Raw genomic sequence first — 19,127 nt, forward strand, 5'->3', positions numbered from 1 at the left:
GTGGGTCCTTCTGAGACTAATTGTGGAATTACTAATTTAAAAAAAAAATTTCAGTCATTTTTCAGTAATATTTGGCTTTTTTCATAGTTACTTTTACTAAACTGTATTTCTTTCCATCCTATTCTCCTCCTCTTCATTTTCTCTCTATCTGTGTATGTGTGTATGTATGTTTCTCTCTGTCTCTCTGTGTGTGTGTCTCTCTGTCTCTCTCTGTCTCTCTCTGTCTCTGTCTCTCTCTCTCCCCAATCTGCCTTCCTTTCTATCAACCTTTCCCCTCCTCTTATCCCTACTCCCCTCCTACTTTCCTATAGGGTGAGATAAATTTCTATACCAAATTGAGTGTGTATGTTATTCTCTCTTTGAGCCAATTCTAATGAGATAAAAGTTCACTTTATCTCTCTTCCCCCATCTTCCCCTCCAGTATAAAAGCTTTTTGACTCTTTTACGTGAGATAATTTGTCTCACGTAATTTTTTACCTCACTAAACTAAAACTTTTTAAAGGTTTACAAAGTAGGTGTATTCTTCACAATGCAAGAAGTGTGAACATGATAATCTTCATTTTGCAGGTGATAAAACTGAGGTATAGGGAAATAAAGTACTTTGCCCATGGTTATACAGTTTGGTAAAAGTTATGGCTATGTCTAGAAACCTGGGCTGTTTCTTACTCTAGTTCTACAACCAAATAATGGTTTAATACAATGGCCTAGGCTCTTCCTCCTGGGTAATGGAAGGAGAGAGAGAGAGAGAGAGAGAGAGAGAGAGAGAGAGAGAGAGAGAGAGAGAGAAGAGAGAGAGAGAGACAGAGAGACAGAGAGAGACAGAGAGACAGAGAAAGAGACAGAGACAGAGAGAGACAGAGAGAGAGAATGAGAGAGAGAGAGAGAAGGAGAGAGAGACAGAGAGAAAGAGACAGAGACAGAGAGAGACAGAGAGAGAGAGAGAGAGAGAGAGAGAGAGAGAAGCAGAGACAGAGAGAGACAGCTGGGGCTGGGAAGAGAGGGAAAGAGAGAGACAAAGTCAGAAACAGAGAGACAGAGTAATAGAGACAGAGACAGAGACCAAGGCCATGAATCCCAATTGTCAATTAATCCCATACTTTTGATTAATGAAATCCATAAGGAAAAGAGAGTCAAGAAAAAGTCCACATGGGTTAAGAATTGGGGACTTGGTATCACTAAAGCTTCTGGGACTTTCTGCTCCTTTAACCTGGGATTTTGGGGTTGCTGCTACCCCTTGTTTGGTATTAAGAGAATTCTAGCCCCCAGAATTCCTTCAATTCTGTGAGTACATGGGTTCAAATCCTGCCTTTGGTAGTTTATTGGTTGTTCTTTTTTCTAGAAGAGGACCAAAATGATACCACTATGTTAGAATCAAGTTACAATGTATCACAACAGACCAATATGAACTCAGAATTGGATACAAATAGTCCATATAAATATCTGGGTAGAATTCTCTAAAATTGCCCGTCTTGCCTTTCCTCTAAACTATTTCAATTCTGCTTTGCCGGTAGAACACAGCACCTTCTCTGATGAGCGCATGCCATACTGGGCAGTCCTGTGTTAGTGTTTTCAATGTTGCAAATCAATTCCAAAGTTCTTAAGCGAGACTGGGAAAGTATCCTTGCATCTCTTTTTCTGACCACTAAGTGAGCATTTACTCCCATGTGAGTTCTCCATAAAGTAGTCTTTTTGGCCAATGTATATTTGGCCTTGGAACAATGTGGCCAGAAATATCAGAGTTGTTTTCTCTGCAGTAGAGTTTGAGTGCTTGGCAATTTAGTTCCATAAAGAACCTCAGTATCAGGTATCTTGTCCCGCCAGGTGATCTTTAGAATCTTCCTAAAATAATTCAAATGGAAGCGATTCGGTTTCCTGGCATGGGGCTGCTCCACTATCCAGATTTCACAAGCATACAACAGTGAAGTCAGCACAAGAGCTCTGTAGAACTTCAGTCTGATAATCGGTCTAATACCTCTCCTTTAACACACTGTACTTTGGAGCCTCCCAAACACTGAGCTAGCTCTGGCAATGTGGACATCTCTGGAAGTATAAAGTAAGTGAACTTACCACAGAATTCAAAACTTCACAATTTCCTGTAATGGTACCACGAATGGATGGTGTGATGCTGGCTGGTAGAGCACTGATGTTTTCATGGTGTTGATTAGATAAAATTAGCACAAGCAGCAGAAAATTGCTCCATATTTTGTTGCATCTCAGCTTCAAAAGCTGTATTGAGTATACAATCATCTGCAAATAAAAATCATGTACCAACACTCCCTCCACATTAGTCTTGGTTTGTAAGCTTTTCAAGTTGAAGAATTTACTTACTATCAGTGCAATGGCTGACCTTGATGCCATGTTTGCTTCATTGAAAGCATTTGACAGCATGGCTGAAAGTATCATTCTAAAAAGCATGGGAGCCAGCAGACAGCCTTGTTCCACTACATTAATGACTGGGAAAGGGTGAGTTATGATCCATTATCCAGAACCTGGGCAAGCATGCCATGAAATTGATATATGGTAATGCTAAGCTTTTCCAGGCAACCAAATTTTGACATAATTTTCCATAAGCCCTAACAATGGGGTCTTGGTCAGATCTACAAATGTGCACAGACCTTTGTCTGCACCTGGCATTTCTCCTAGAGTTACCTGGCAGCAAACATCATATCGATTGTTCCTGAGTACCTTCTGAAGCCACACTGGCTCTCAGGTAGATGACCATCTTCCAAGGGAAGGAACAATAATAACTAACGAAAAGAGACCCCTCTCCCCTGTGATGGTTACAGGATAATCTATTTCCTTTATCTTTATAGAAGTGGACAATGAAGGCATCCTAAACTCCTGGAAGGTAACCTCCTCTTGTTATATAACCTGGAAAATTCAGTCAGCTTTCATATGAGCAATGTACCTTCTACCTTGTAAATCTCAACTGGAATGAATCAGTTTCAGGTGCTTTGCCACGCAAAAGGAGCCTAAAGCATTGAAAACTTCAGTTGGAACTTCAGTTAGGGAGGGATTGACTTCAACCTGAGGAACACAATTGATGGCTTCAGCACTGATTGATGACAGTCTATTACAAATACTATGGAACTGTCCAGTCCATCTCTCTAGGAATTTGTTTTTATCATATTCAATGGGGTTACATCAGTACTGAGTAATTGAGATACCACAAGACATCATAAAAGCACTTTTACTATCAGCATAAAAGTGAATTTCATCTACCTTCTTACAGAGCCAAGAATCCTGTATCTATCTAATCTTCCCTTGTATTTTACTTTTGATGGAATTAAATGCTGCCTTTTTAGAAAAGGTATTTTCCTGATACGCCCAATGGAGTTTTAGTTTTTTCATTTAGCAGCTTCTGAATTTCCCCATCATTTTCACCAAACCAATCTTGATGTTTGTGAGTGTTCTGACCCAGATGAGCAAATGCAGTGCTTTTCTCCAAATCTCTGAAAGCAACCTATGCCCTTTCTGCTCCACTGTTGTCAACTGTATGTTGGTTCAACTTTCTCTCTAATTTAGCCACAAATTGTTTCCATTCAAAAAAGCGCTCTAAGATATTGACATTAATTTTTCTGATAGTCTTTTTGCCTTGGACCGCTACTTCTGTTGAATGTGAATATCCGGCTTGGAGAGAATAAATCTGTGATCAGTTCAGCATTCTGCTCCACACAATGCCTTTGTCACTTCCCTTCCTATCTGTCTCTTCCCCTTATAATCACATAATCTATTAAATGCTGTTGTTTGGGGGCAGCTAGATGGTGCAGTGGATGGAGCACCAGCACTGAAATCAGGAAGATCTGAGTCCAAATCCTGCCTCAGGCACTTCCTAGCTGTATGATCCTGGGCAAATCTCTTAATCCCAATTGCCACATACATAAACAAACAAAACAAAACAAACAAATAAATGGAGATGCTAAATCACCCAGAATTATAAGCTTGTCTTCTTTAGGCACATCGATAATAAGGGCCTTCAGGTCTTTATAACATTTTTCTTTGACCCCATCAGGGTTCTTCATGGTGGGAGCATAGGCTGTGATGATGGTGGTGTGGTGTTTTCCTGCTAGTGGCTATGTCATTGTCATGAGCCTGTCATTCACTCCTTTTGGTAGATAAACAAGCTTGCTGACTAGATTAGTTTTGATCACAAAACCTACATCAGCTTCACTGCTCCCTCTCACTGCAGCCACTCCAGAAAAATGTGTCTCCATCTCGCTCTGACTTCAGTAAATTGGCCTTCTTTGCCAGCCTTGTTTCAGTCAGGATCGCTATTTGACCATGATCCTTGCTCAGTTCTTTTGCTACAAAAGCCATTTGTCTTTTGGCCTACTGGATTTTGTGTTGCCTATAAGTATGCACACATACCATGTGTCAATGGTGAATAGATCATCTTTGCAGAACATTTTCTACATTGCTTTGTGTTTTGACTTCAGGGTGGGATACTCACCTGCCATGGTAGTCAGGCCAGGGTTAGGTAAGCAGATAATTTTTAGGACACCTTTTCTAGCTTCTTCAAACCAGGAGGTGAGCGCTGGGATCTTTAAAGGGCTGTTCTACCCCGGAGCTGCCAAATCCATTGCAGCTTGAAGTAAGAAGATGACCCTGTGGCTTGAGCTACCTGTGAGCTGAGTCACAGCTCCCAGTGCATCCACATCTGCTGCTTCATCACTTGCTTGCCTCCACAGGATTGTGAGATAAGTAGAAATGGTAAGATGATATGAGTAACATCTTTTGATTTGTGAGTAAGCTGAACTTAAGTGAGGCAGAGTTTCATGAAGTCATTGTTCTCATTCTCTCCCTTCCCAAGTCATCACTGTCCAGTGGCAGGACAGAGTCAAGGCAACTGGTAAGGGTCTGAGATGCAGTGGATGACCTTGGTGACTTCCATGTTTAACCAAGCTGAAGCAACAATGCACAGCTCTCACTCCAGCTGCCTTCATGACTGAACAAATTGCTCTTGTGCACCCATTCCACAATTCCAACAGAAGTCTACATGCTTGAGGTAGACATTCCCTAACTCATTAACAGCATGAGACCCCTTAGTTGTCCTCACCCTGGTTTAGTCTGTCTGTCCAAAGACTAAATAATGGTTTACCAGGGTGTGGCTATTATGCCTTCTGCAGCTTCTCAGAGTCAAAGGGAGCTTTAGATCAGGTGGACATCAAAGGCGGAAAGCAACCTTGAAAAGAGCTCAGCAGCCCTCACTCCAGAAGTGCTAATGTTCCCTGAGCACTCCCACACTCCAAAAAGATTGCACTAATAACTGAAGGCATGAATAGACCCCCTGAGGAAGAGGGGCTATCACCTGAGAAGTTTTAAGGAAGGAAACTTCTGGCTTCTTAGAGGTAGAGGTGAAGGTTGTGTTCATTCAGATGGGGGAACCAAGGACATTACCGCAGAAAATGGAATAATGGAGTTCTCTATCATTGCAATCATGCCCTTCCCTTCAGCAAAGTAATAGGGCCATGATTGAAAATGGGACCGCCCTATTACATATGCCTTCTGTTTACCTTTTATCCAATTCTATTGACTTTTGGGGACCTTATCACCAGTCCCTCAAATCTGGGTTGGGTTGTCCTTGCCTGGGTGAGGCAAGTTTTAAACTGCCCCATATGAGAACAGAAAGGAGGGATTTCAAGAAGCCATTGAGAGAGTGGTAGAGTCAGATCCAGGGGAACCAGGATGAAAACTCTTCCTCTTTTACTACAACTGCTGCTTGGCTTGGGATTAGTCCAGGGAATTCTCAGGTGAGCATGTTGCTTTGGCCTTCTATTTAGGTGAGACACACAGAAGGTCCCCTAATTCTTGACTTCCCCTAGAAGGAAAGACTGGTAGGAAAATGATGGTGAGGAAATTTTCATGAAAGCCTTTTTGTCGAGAGGTCATTTTGTGGGTCATTTTATCTAGAACAGGATGCAGAATGCTGCCATGGAAAGAAAAATGGGTTTAAAGCCAAAGAACCTGATTCTGAATCCTGGTTTTACCATCATGTGACCCATATGACCTTGGACAAATTAACTTCTCTAAGCCTCAGTCTTCTTATCTGTAAAATGGGAGAGAAGGAGTCAGTTTAGATAATATCCAAGATTTCTTCCATCCTATGCCTGAAATAGCCAGTGGGTTCTCTAAAGGTCAGCTTGTCTATTCTCCAACCTCTGCAGGTTTATTCTTGAAGATAAATAAGATGATTCTTTTCTTAAGTAAGTAAAGAGGAATTAAGTTCTTGATCATTGGATGTCTTCAGGCAAAGGCTAGATGATATCATGGACAAAAAATGAAATTTCTGCTTAAGGTAGAAGTTAAATATTTGACCTCTGATGTCCTCTTTCAATTCTAAATCTTTTTATAGTATTTTGTTTTTTCTAATTACATGTAAAGACACATTTTCGCATTCTTTTTACCAATCTTGAGTTCCAAATCTTTCCCTTTCCTCCCTCCTCTTATTCATCTTTAAGAAGATCAGCAATTTGATATGGGTTATATAATGTTCAATCACGTAAAACCTATTTCCATATTAGTCATCCAACTCTGAGATTCTATGAAATTCTTCAGTGATTTATAGCTCAAAGCACCTCACCAAAAAGCTTCATAGGATTCTGATCTGAAAAGGACCTTAAAAATAATTAACCTGCAGTCTTCATCCCAGGGAGTTCTCTGTCTTCCCTAAATATAAACAAAATGGTCAGCCTTTCACTTTTGAATAATTAAATTAATCATTTTTGTAGGATATAATTTTTTCAAGGCCAGGATTGCCTTTTTTTTTTTGTCTCCCCAAAATAGTGGCTTGCGTAGAGAAGGCTCTTAATAAATGTTTGCTGAATTGAATTTAGCTTTCACAAGTCTGGTAACATTCCAGTTTTTTCCTTTTGTTAGAAGATCTCCTGAATGGCCCGAAGCAGGAACTGTTTTTTTCTTTCTTTGTATCCTTAATACCTAGAAATTTAGCTTTTAATAAGGAAGGAAGGAAGGAAAAAAGGATGGAAGGAAGGAATGAAGAAAGGAAGGAAGGAAGAGTGAAAGAAAGAGAAAGAAAGAAGGGAGAGAGGGAGGAAGGGAAAGAAGAAAGGAAGGAAAGAAAGAAGGAAGGAAGGAAGGGAGAGAAGGGGAAATGAATGAATGAATAAAGGCTCTCAAAGTATTTTACCTATACCTTAAATATAAAGTATCATTTTTATAGGAGAAGCAATTGAGGCAAAGGAAGCAAGCAGGAAGTCTCATGAGTCAAGTGAAACCAAGAATCTTCTCTGTCAAGTTCACTGTCACTTAAGCTATTCTTTAGTCTAAGTTCTTAATTTTTTTTGTATGACAAGGATACCCTTGGAAGTCTAATGAAGGTTATAGACCTTTTCTCAGAATAAGGTTTGCTATTCTATATCACTTGAAGGAAATGATAAATTTCAGTTATAGTTTGGTGAAATTAAAAACATAATTTTTCCCATCCAAGTTCATAGACTTCTGAAATCTATCCATGGAACCTTCATTGGAGTAGGGGTCTGTGAACCTCAAGTAAAGAACCCCTAGACAAGAAATTGGGTTGGTTGGAATGGGATAGGATAGAGGTTGAAGGCTGGAAGATAGACATAAGGGATAAAATACTATCAACACTTCTTACCCAAAGGGTGGTGGTGGGGTTCTTCATCTTTCAGGTTGCCCTTGAAGAGACATAAATCCCTACGGAAAATCCTGAGGGAAAGGGGACAACTTTCCCAATTCTGGGAGACGCACAAGTTGGATATGCTCCAGTTCACTGACTTCTGCTCCCAAGACCAGAGTGATAATGAGCCCCTCATCAACTATTTGGATGTAAGGAGAAGAGGTGCAGAGAATGACTGAAAGGGTCAGGGGCTGGATGGCAGTCGACACTGTTAATTTCAGGACCTGACTTCCAGATACTTTTGATCCTAGATCCATCCAGATGAGTAATCCCAAATTCCCGCATAATTGCTCCCTTTTCTGCTCTGTCCTGGCTAAGCAGATCTTTGTCTGACTGAGTTCTATTTATAACTTAGAAAAAGGGTTTCTCAGGAAAGGGTGGGTGAGTTTGAATTCCAGTAGAGAGAAGGGGCGAGGGGTGGAGGAAAGGAACCAGTATATATAGAAGTGTATATAGTGTATATAGAAACATCCCCAAACACAAACCCCTAAATTCCAGTCCTAAATTCTAGTTCTGATCTCACTGGCTTAGAAATCTGGGCAAGTCACCTCATCTTTCAAAGCCTTCATTTCCTCATCTGTCAAATGGGAATAATAATGCTTGCCTTGTCTAACTCATAGAAGTGTTGTGAGGATCAAATGGGATAATGTACTTGTAAGCTTTCTGGAAACTGTTACACAAATGAAAGGCATTATTATTTGGTTTCTTAGAGGCCTTTTTTTCTGCCTTTTTGAGACTATGCACATTTTTTCTAAGATTTGCAGAATAGTTGTGGCCCTGACTTTATAAAGTCTGATACAGGCTGACAGCCTACTTCATTTCAGGAATCACTTTCATGAATATGTAACATTAGGTGACATCATTGCTAGGGACCTTAGCTTCCTAGGAACAGTGTCACAAATATTCTAATGAATGAACAATCAAGTACTTTTAGGTCAGGGTTCCATGATGATCTGATGGACTCCATTTATAATTATTTTAATGATATTATTGAAAAATGACTTCGGTTGAAATAAACTATTTTTTAGAAGTTAGGAATAATACTTGTTTTTCAATATGGCCTGACTCCTCCCTTTATTTAGCCTTCATTTCATTGGGAAACAAAAAAAAACAAAAAAAAAACAACAACTACTCTCTCTTTTCTCATACTTTCCCCATTTTCTCAGATGGAATACTATGGCGTCATCTCCATTGGTTCACCACCTCAGAATTTCACTGTCATCTTTGACACGGGTTCCTCCAATCTCTGGGTTCCTTCGGTGTATTGTGTCAGCCCAGCTTGCAGTAAGTGGATCTGGGAAGAGGGAAGGATACGGGAAGGAATCTAGGATCTTTGGGTATGAGTGATTACAAAAGTTCACTGGGGAAATTCACAGAACAAGAAGCTTCAGTCTCCAAAAATAATCTCCCCCTCCCATTCTAATTATCCCACCCATTCCACAATCTCTCTTTCTGCCAGGATCACCCACAGATAATGGCAGGGCAGGGGGCTCTGGACATTGGCCACACTTGGGCTAAAGTCTTTGATCCTGATGGGAATCACTGAGGAAAAACTCAACAGCCCCAAATGGAAACCTTTGAACCTCTAAAGGAAGAATGGGAGGATTGAATGAGAAATGAATATTTCTGGGTAGGCAGGCAGAAGTATTCAACAAAGCTGAGCTTGATGATCAGTTTCAGCCAGAGACTCTACTCATCTAGGGTCCTGGGAAAGAGAACTTCTTCATAAGAAATGTCCTTTTTAGTTTTATTATGACTGTCACTATTATTACTAAGAAAAAAAAAGCAGAATTGAACCAAATTAATTTCTCAGAACCTTTATTCAGGAAGAAGGTCAGCCTCATTTAAATATTATGTCTAGACCACTAAATTCCCATAGACAGGAAGGTACGATGAAAGGAGCCCTGTTAAAGGGCTAGAGACGTTAAAGGACCGGTTTGGATCCAAGTTGTACAACTTTACCAACTGAGGTGTTCTGGTGTCTGGCACATTCTAGGGACTTAATGAATGTTTGCTGAATTAAAAAAACTGAGTTAGCCTGGTGCCTGGCACACTGTAGGTACTTAATGAATATTTGTTGAATGGGAGGGAAAAGGCTGAGTTAGTCTGATATTTGGCACATTGTAGGTACTTAATGAATGCTTGTTAAATTTGAAAAAAAAAAAAAGGTCATTTAATATGGTCATATTGAGTTATCTAATATATAAAAAATGGGAGTGCTGGTAGTACTACTTACCCCCTAGGGCAAGTATGAAGAAAGCACTGTGTACAAAGTTTTTTGTTTTTTAACCAAAACTATGAAAACAACAGTATAAAAAGATAACCAAGGCAGCTAAGTGGCATAGTAGATAGTGAGCACTGAAACTGGAATCAGAACAATCAGAAAAAAATTCAATTTCCAACACTTATTAGCTATGTGATCCTGACTTTGTTTGCCTCGGTTTCCTCAAAGGTAAAAGGGGGATGATGATACAGTATTTATCTCCCAGGGTTGTCAAGGATGAGGTGAGATTATATTTGTAAAGTACTTAACATGGTAACTGGCACACAGTAGGCACTTGACAAAAGTTTGGTCATTTACAGGTGGGGATTTCCCTTTAACAAGGTAGATTGGTAACTATCAACCTTACAAATGTTAAGTGCTATACAAATGTGGGTTACTATTATCAGAGGCAACAACAGTGATGAGTGCAGATCTTCTCCTTTGTTTAGAATTGTCTGACTGTAGCCTGAGAATTAAGATGAAATTCTGCATGACCAAGAATGACTGTGGAATTTCCTCCTCTAGGGAATATTTCACACTCAAGGAGGCCCCTGCCTGACTGGGATGGAGTACATTCATTTGTTTACGTTAAATTAATGTTGCTTGCCAGTGTGGTACAATACAGGAAATGTAAAACAAGAAATTAGGAGACCTGGATTCAAGTCTTGACTTGATCCCTAATTTGCTATAAGACCTTTCTCTCTGGCTCTAGTTTCCTCATCTTTATAATGGGAATAATGAGAGCGCCTACCTTTCAAGTTGTAAAATTAAATAAAAATAATATTTACAAAGTATTCTTTAAACCTTAAAGCACTAGATGTTGTAATTATTAGTTGTCATTCAAGTCTAGAGTTTCATATGTTTTGTTGGCATTGGTTCATCCCATTAGTTCAAGTTAATGAGGGGATATGTCATATGGAGTCAGGAGGAGGAGGAAGATGACAAAAACAAGGATAGAAGTATTGGTAAAGAACCCATTTATCTGGCAATTTTAGAAACAGGAAGAGTCCAAATCAGCCTATACATGTGTAGCAACGTCTCATACTAATGGTATCACTTTTGTAAACCTCTGACTCAACAACAGCTTTCCGCAATGTGGCCACAAACCCATGAGCTACTATATGGCTAGTGACTCACGTATTGGACAATCATAGACAATGTGATTTACTGAGGGAGGGAACAGAGGAGATGACCTGGGACTCCACACCTAAATTCTTGGGAAGGAGAATTAGAAGGGACATTGGAGGTCTTCTGAGGCTCTTTCTTGGTCACCCATTTTATAGATAAGGAAACTGAGAGCCAGAGATCCAAAGTCACAAAAGTAGCCAAGTAGCAGAGTTATATTCTAATCCTGGTTCTCTGAGTCCAAATCCAGAACTCTTTTAACTATGCCCCAGCTGCCTTACCATTCTGAAGATTTAAAGAATGCGGATGCCACAAGCTCCCTGTGATATGGGATACCAGTAGAATGTGAGCTCCTCCAAAGAAGGAGCTGAGTTTGTTTTTTTCTTTAAATTCTCAGCACCCAAAACATAAGAAGCATTCAATAAATGCTTATTGGATTAGATTGGATTCAATTGGATTAACCAACAGGATATCTTTGAAGAATGACTAGCAGGTAATGGGGGCATCTGATTCTTGACATATTTTCACATTGCAGAGAAACACAATCGCTTCTATCCATCTCAATCCAGCACTTATGTGGAGAATGGGAACTCTTTCTCCATCCAATATGGCACAGGAAGCTTGTCCGGAATCATTGGAATGGACCAAGTTTCTGTAAGACAAAATTTGCATCACTGTTTTCTCCTTTCTCAAAGATATTATTTCTCTCAATCTAATAAAGCCTTGATAGCTTGCTAGGCTTGATAAACACTATGTTCTTTCCATTCCTGGTCCTATCTGTGAATTCCTACCTAATTTCTTCTCGTAGTTGGTAAGCTATCTCCAGAGCTGATTGAGGGGGAGGGAGAAGAAAGAAAAGAAATGCCCACATAACAATGACTATTACAGCATTTTAATTTACCTGATTCATATTCCTTTAAGTAGTTCAACCTCAAAAATCCCTCAACTTTCACTTGAAGTTTATGGAAGAGTAGCTAAAATCATTATGTAAATTTAGCACAGGATAAAACAGAGAAGGGAAAGAAATTGCCTCAGAACATTCAGCAAAGCAGATGGCAACCAAAATTAGAACCCAGGAACTTTGATTTCATACAATCTCTTTCTTGGGGATTTTTTGTTCATGCCAGGTAGAAGGAATTACAGTAGCCAACCAGCAGTTTGGAGAGAGTGTCAGCGAGCCAGGAAGCACTTTTGTGAATGCAGAGTTTGATGGCATCCTGGGGCTGGCATATCCCTCGTTGGCTGTGGGAGGAGTCACTCCAGTGTTCGACAATATGATAGCCCAAAATCTGGTGGATATGCCTATATTTTCTGTCTACATGACCAGGTAATAATTGCAGTTCATATTTCTATATTAATTCATGGTTTCCAAAGTATACAACATTTAAGGTCTGTTTATTTAATTCCTACAATACCTCTGTGAAGTGATAAAGGAAGAATTTTCATGTCTATTTTACAGGTGAGGAAATTCAGGCTCAGAGATGATATAATTTACCCAAAGGCATAAGGTAATAGGTGTCAGAAGAGAGACTTGAACCCAGATCCTCTGCCTCCAAAATTAGTATTCTTTTCATCATACTACTTTTGTTTCCCCTATCAACATATTGGCCCCTCTACTGTCAAATACATTAAGTATATTTGCATTGAATGGGTGATATAGGTTGTTTCCAAACATATATTCACTTAAGTTATCCAAGATGGCAGCCTACCCTTAACAAATGGTTTTTGTTTAGCAAATGGATGAATGAATGAGAATGAAGTACCATTCTATTTTCTGAGGTCAACAAAAGAGATTCTATAACCTTCCTCATTGAGCCCCTCCCAGTCAGGAAGTTCTTTCTTACAACTAACCTGATTCTATCCTACTTTAGGGTAAACACATTCTTTTTTTGTTACATCCCAGTGATGATAAAATATATGTTCATATGGATGATAAATCTGCTATGCCCCATATGCATTGGCTCAGGCTTTGCTGGTCTTGATCAAGGTCTGCTCTGGGCTAAATTAATGGGCTGCTTCTTCTCCACAAGATCCTATTCAAATGCCATTTCCCACAAAAGATTTTTTCTGATTTCCCCCATCCACCCATTTATTAGTTTCCCTCTCAACCTTCCAGAAAATTATTTTTATTTCATATTTTACATATTTTCTGCGTTGTCTAGATTTTGTTTTTCCTTAGTAGAGTGTGAGTTCTTTGAAAACAGGAAATATTTCATTTTTTTGTCTTGGAACCTTTAGTGGATAGAGAGCTCTGGGCTTTGAGTAAGGGAGGACCTAATTTAAAATAAAACTTCAGGTACTTACTAGCGTACCTAGTTCCTAGAGAAGTCATTTTTTCCATTTTTTCATTCTATTTGTTATGTTGTTTAATTTTTTTTTTCTGATTATACATGTACACTCATTTTTATATACATTTCTTTATGAATCATGTTGGGAGAGAAAAATCAGAAGAAAAGGGAAAAATCATGAGAGAGAAAAAGAAATAGAAGAAAAAGAGAAAAAAAATGAACATAGCATGTGTTGATTTACATTCAGTCTCCACACTTCTCTCTCTGGCTGCAGATGGAATTTACTATCCAAAGTTAATGAGGATAATAATGGCACCCAATTCACAGAATTGTCATGAATTTGAGATGATATTTGCAAGGTATTTAAAACAGTACCTGGTATAAAATAGGTAATCACTGAGTGTTTGTTTGTATCCATCCATCCAGTGCCTACCAGAGTTCCTGGCACATGGTAGATGTTTAATAAAATGTGTATTCAAAAGAATGGAATAGACTGCCTCATGAAGTAGAGAGTTTTACATCATTGAAGATATTCAAGCAGAGTTTATTGAGAAGACCATTTTAGAAGGAATTTCTGCATCAGGGATTAGACTAGAAAATCTGGAAGATGCTTCCAGAACTAGGATTCTATGATTCTATGTAGGTATTTAGCAGTTAGATAGCATAGTGGATAGAGCATTGGGCTTGAAATCAGGAAGACTCATCTTTATGAATTCAAATCTAGACTCAGACACTTCTAGCTGTGTAAACCTGGACAAGTCACTTAATCCTAATTTGCCTCAGTTTCCCTATCAGTAGTATGAGCTGGAGAACAAAATAGCAAATCGCTCCAGTATCTTTGCCAAGAAAACTCCCAAAGGAGGGCATAAACCATAAGACATTAACTGAATAATAACAACATGTAGATGCTTCCTCTGTCCATTGGGAAGGCAGGTATCTGGTGCCAAAACCTGTGCATATTCTTCCTTAGACCATGAATCTCCCCCTGCTTCTCCAGTCCCTGGGAAGAAGAAATTTACATTTGTGTTTTCACCCATAAACTCATTCTGTTCCACATAGATCCTGTTCAACCAGGATGTTTTTAACTTCTATTCCTGAGGCTCAGGAGATTATCTGACTCATAGAGTGGAAACTCATCAAAGCACAGACTTTCAGGGATCAAGAGATGACTCCCAGGTCATGTAACCCAACCCACAGATCAAGGATTCATTCTATAACAGCCCAACAGGTGGTCAACCAGCCTCTACTACAGACCCCTATTGAGGGGCACCTTCCTCTCTTCTGAGATAAAGCATTTCATTAGGTGGGGCAGCTACAATTGTTGTCAACTCTTCCCTTATATCAAGCTTCAACTTGCCTCTTTGCAACTATTTAGAACATGTCTATTCCTTTAGACCCTTGGAGACCAACCTCCACCTAAGACTTTCTCTCCTTTAGGCTAAACATGCTTAATTTCTTAAATTGATACTTCTATTGCACAGGCTCCAGGCTATTCACTAGCCTCTTTCTCCTTGTCCTCCTCCTCTTCTTCCTCATCCTCCTTCTCCTCTTCTTCCTCATCCTCCTCCTCTTCCTCTTCTTCCTCCTCCTCCTCTTCCTCTTCCTCCTCTTCTTCCTCTTCCTCCTCCTCAGAATGCCTTTTAGCTTGTCTAAATGTCTCTAAAATGGGATACCAAGAATTGAGAGCAATAGTACAAATGTGATTTAGTCAGAGCAAAGTGGGACCATGGCTTTCCAGAAATGGTTAGAAGCAGCAACTTGGATCCAGAAGAAAGATCTGAGTTCAAATGTGACCTCAGATTACTTCCTAGCTGTGTGATCCTGGGCAGTCATTTAACCTCTGCCTGCCTCATTTTCCTCATCTATAAAATGGGAATAATAATAGCACCTAGCTCCTAGAGTTTTTATGAGAGTAAAATGAGTTAATATTTATAAAGTAAGGAGATAGTGAGCTGACTCAGTGGATAGAGCACTAATCTTAGAGTCTAGACTTGCTTCTCTAGTCCTTGGGAAGAAGAAATTCATATCTGTGTTTTTATCCATAAACTCATTCTGTTCAGAGTTCAAATCCAGGCCCAGATACTTAACACTTATTACCTGTGCAATCCTAAATTACTTAACCCCAAATACCTCATCGAAAAAAATATTTATGAAATACTTGCAATACATAAATACTAGCTACATTACTATAATTTGTATACCATGCCTTAGGCAATGATTCAGTGTCAGAGACTTGGTACCTAAAGCAAAAAATCAGAGAATACAAGATTAAAATATCATGACAGAGAAGAAAAAATCCCAAGGATCTAGACTCAGAAAACCTGATTTTAGTCTTGACTCTGCTACTAAATAGCCATTAGATATGGGGGGAAAATGCCCTTTGTGATGTTTTCACTGAACCCTTAGAACAATGGCCTTATAATTCAGAACTTGTGAAGCTGATCTTTTCTAGGGAGGGGAGGAACATGAGGCGGTGACTTTGTTGTTGGTAGTGGTTGGTATTTTGGAAGTTAGCAATGGCTTTGTGAAAAGACTTCTAGAGTTGAATCAGAGGACATAGATTCAAATCCCAGCTCTGCTACTTAGCTCTGTGTGGGCCTGACCACTTCACTTAACCTCTCTGAACTTCTCTTTCCCTATCCTAAAACAAAAGAGGTAAGGTCAGTTTAGTGAATGGAGTGTGGTTTTGGAGTCAGGACCTCAGACACTTAACTAGCTGTGTGAACTTGAGCAAGTCACTTAACCTTGATTGCTTCTTTAAAAAATGGGGGAAAAAGATAAAATAAAGGAGGTCAACTTTTAAGTTTTCTTCCAGCTTTAAATCAACAATCATAAATTATTTCACCCATTCATGCTTCAGTTTTTTCACCTGTACAACAAGAAGAAAACCTCTTTTTATTGTAAGGAACGAATAAGGTAAGATATTCCACTTGGGGCATCCACAAGAAAATGACATAGGCAGCAAGACAGATCCGTTTGGGGAGGATTCTTGAGGTCTTCCCTCACTGGCTGTCTGACTTTCTCTCCCAACAGGAATCCAGATAGCCCCACTGGAAGTGAGCTGGTTTTTGGAGGTTATGATCATGCTCATTTCACCGGAAGCCTGAACTGGGTCCCCGTCACCAAACAGGGCTACTGGCAGATAGCACTGGACAAGTGAGTGTTTTCCCTGGAGTAGCACTGACCGACTTAGCTGGGCCACAGCAATGATTATATAGGAGGTACAGATTAAAAACATACTTTTAAAAAGAAGGGACAGCTAGATGGCTCAATAGAGAGAGTACCAGTTCTGGAATCAGGAGGGCCTGAGTTCCAATCCAGCTTCAGACACTTACACTTAATAGCTATGTGATCCTGAGCAAGTCACTTAACCCCAATTACCTCTCAAAAAAAAAAAAAAACAACATCAGAAGGCAATGTAACAGAATGGAAAGTGTACTGACTACGGAGTCTAGGATCTAAGTTCAAATACCAATTCTGTCTTAATTCACTTTCCTCATCTGTGAAGTAAAAAAGTTGGACTGGATGACATCTTCCAGTCCTAGATTTGAGATTCTGTGTTGTGTCTGAATCGTAGTTATTGTCCTTATTAACACGTTGTATGTTATCATAGTAGATGCATGTTCAAGAATAGGATGCAAAAATTGGTAGCATATCACACACACCTCTGAATTCACGAGTATGAGTATTCTCTTCATCAATGTAGATTGCAATCTTTCCAAATAAACAGTATTTAGGAGTCACTGTAGGCAAAAAGGAAAAAAAAAGGATATCACCTTCCAACCAACCTGATAATGAACTTTTCTGTTCTGAGCTACACTGATCCTTAGAATGATGGGAGATGTTAAAACCCATCATTCAGCCCTTGCCTGGTCTGCCACCACTTACATTCTACTTGTATCATCTTTCAGAATCCAAAGTGAACTCGATAACATAATGAAGCATCAAGGGAGAACTTTGAAGGAGGAAATAAAGTCTTTCCTAGAATCCTTAGCATTTAGAAAGATTTAATAAACAACATACTAGTAAAGAAAGTTGTTTTTTTCAGCATCTCCTTTGAGATGTGTTGAAAAGTCTACTACTCTGACTTTCTTTCTTCTTCCTTTCCTTCCTCCTTTCCTTTTTTCCTTCTTTTCTTCCCTTCCTTCTTTTCCCCTTCTTACTTCTTTTCCCTTCCTTTTTCCTTTCTTTCTCTTTTCCTTTTTTTTCTTCTTTCTTTTTCTTCCTTTCTTCTTCCCTCCCTCCTCTGTCTGTCTGTCCGTCCATCTGTCTGTCTGTCTGTCTCTCTCTCTCTCTCTCTCTGTCTCTTTTTCTCTCTCCTCTTTCTTTCTTTGGTTGTTAGGACAATAGGGAACAGATTCACTGTCCTAAGGGCCATATCTCCAAACTCTATTTCACAGCCCTCTGTTCCACGGTCTTTTGCCCTTCCTAAATCTTTACTTTACCCCCAGCATTCAGGTGGGAGGCACAATCATGTTCTGTGCAGAGGGCTGCCAAGCCATAGTGGACACAGGGACATCCCTCATCACGGGACCATCTGACAAGATCAAGCAGTTGCAGAACGCCATTGGGGCTGTGCCAACAGATGGAGAAGTGAGTGCCCGCTTGGGACAGAAGGAGTGGGTAGAAAGGGAATGGGGATTTTCCTTATATGGTATATTGTGGCCATTGAACAGAAAGAGAAATGTCAGCATTTCCCCTCATGTCATTTCCTAGTATGCCATGGAATGTAACAACCTAAATGTCATGCCAGACGTCACCTTCACCATCAATGGAATTCCCTACACCCTTCCCCCTAAAGCCTACACATTGACGGTAGGTGTTTTTTCCCTGTTTCACCAACACTGGTTTTTCTTCATGGTTCTCCTATTTCCTCCTTCTTAGACAGCTGCTATACTCATGTAATCTGGGCTGCACATAAATCTCAGAAGCCCCTCTCCAGCTTTCTACTCTGACTTTCCACAACCCTCTGGCCCTCTGTTTATTTGGAACAAAGAAGCTAGAATTCAATGATCTCTAAAATTCCTTCTAGCTATTCCCAAACATAATTCTAAGTCTGACCCACTGTGTGATTTTATGTGTGTCCCATTTTCATAAGTCCCAATGTGTGGGGCGGGAAAGGCAAGGATTAACATTCCTAAACCTAAATAAGGGCTTTCAGCCTCTGGTACCACCATTAACCACAAAAGGCAAACTCTGAGGAAGTTAAGACTTCCTGCTTCCTCTTCTTCATTTCTGGCACTCTTCAACTTTAGGACTTTGTGGATGGAATGGAGTTCTGTACCAGTGGTTTCCAGGGCCTTGACATCCATCCCCCAGCTGGGCCACTCTGGATTCTTGGAGATGTGTTCATTGGTCAGTTTTACTCTGTCTTTGACCGTGGTAACAACCTTGTGGGACTGGCCCCAGCTGTCCCCTAAAGCAAGGCTTCCTGTTCCCTGAGATACTTTGTACAGATCCTGTGAGATTGCCACATGCAAGATCTCTTTTGAATCCCATCTGATCCTTTTCTCCCTCCTTCAAAAAGAGTTCCAGCTATTTAATTTTGGAAAGAGCAGAGTGGGCATGGGAAAACTCTAATTATCTCCTAGAATTAAATTGTATATTTGTTTTTTTTTTCTAAATGAATAAACTTAAAGGATACAAAATCATTATGTGTTGGGAGTTTTTATATATAGAAGCATAGACTTTTCAAATTAGAAAAAATTTTATGTTATCCAATACAACCCCAATGTAAAAATTTACCCTATACCATCCCTGACAAAGTCGAAAACTGATAGTGGGACCACTGTCA

At 39.7% G+C, this 19,127-nt stretch overlaps 1 protein-coding gene across 1 annotated transcript; it reads left to right on the top strand.

Annotated features, from left to right (window-relative positions):
- The first annotated feature begins 5,632 nt into the window (after positions 1-5,632).
- Positions 5,633-18,984, top strand: CTSE (cathepsin E). The gene is made up of 9 exons (XM_051998512.1): positions 5,633-5,750; positions 7,650-7,806; positions 8,824-8,941; positions 11,581-11,699; positions 12,173-12,372; positions 16,367-16,489; positions 17,785-17,926; positions 18,050-18,148; positions 18,589-18,984. Exons 1-9 carry the CDS (start codon positions 5,686-5,688, stop codon positions 18,751-18,753), a joined length of 1,188 nt encoding a protein of 395 aa, XP_051854472.1. The 5' UTR covers positions 5,633-5,685; the 3' UTR covers positions 18,754-18,984.
- The last annotated feature ends 143 nt before the right edge of the window (positions 18,985-19,127 follow it).

This window comes from Antechinus flavipes, chromosome 4, assembly GCF_016432865.1.
Source record: "Antechinus flavipes isolate AdamAnt ecotype Samford, QLD, Australia chromosome 4, AdamAnt_v2, whole genome shotgun sequence".
Taxonomy (NCBI): Eukaryota; Metazoa; Chordata; class Mammalia; order Dasyuromorphia; family Dasyuridae; genus Antechinus; species Antechinus flavipes.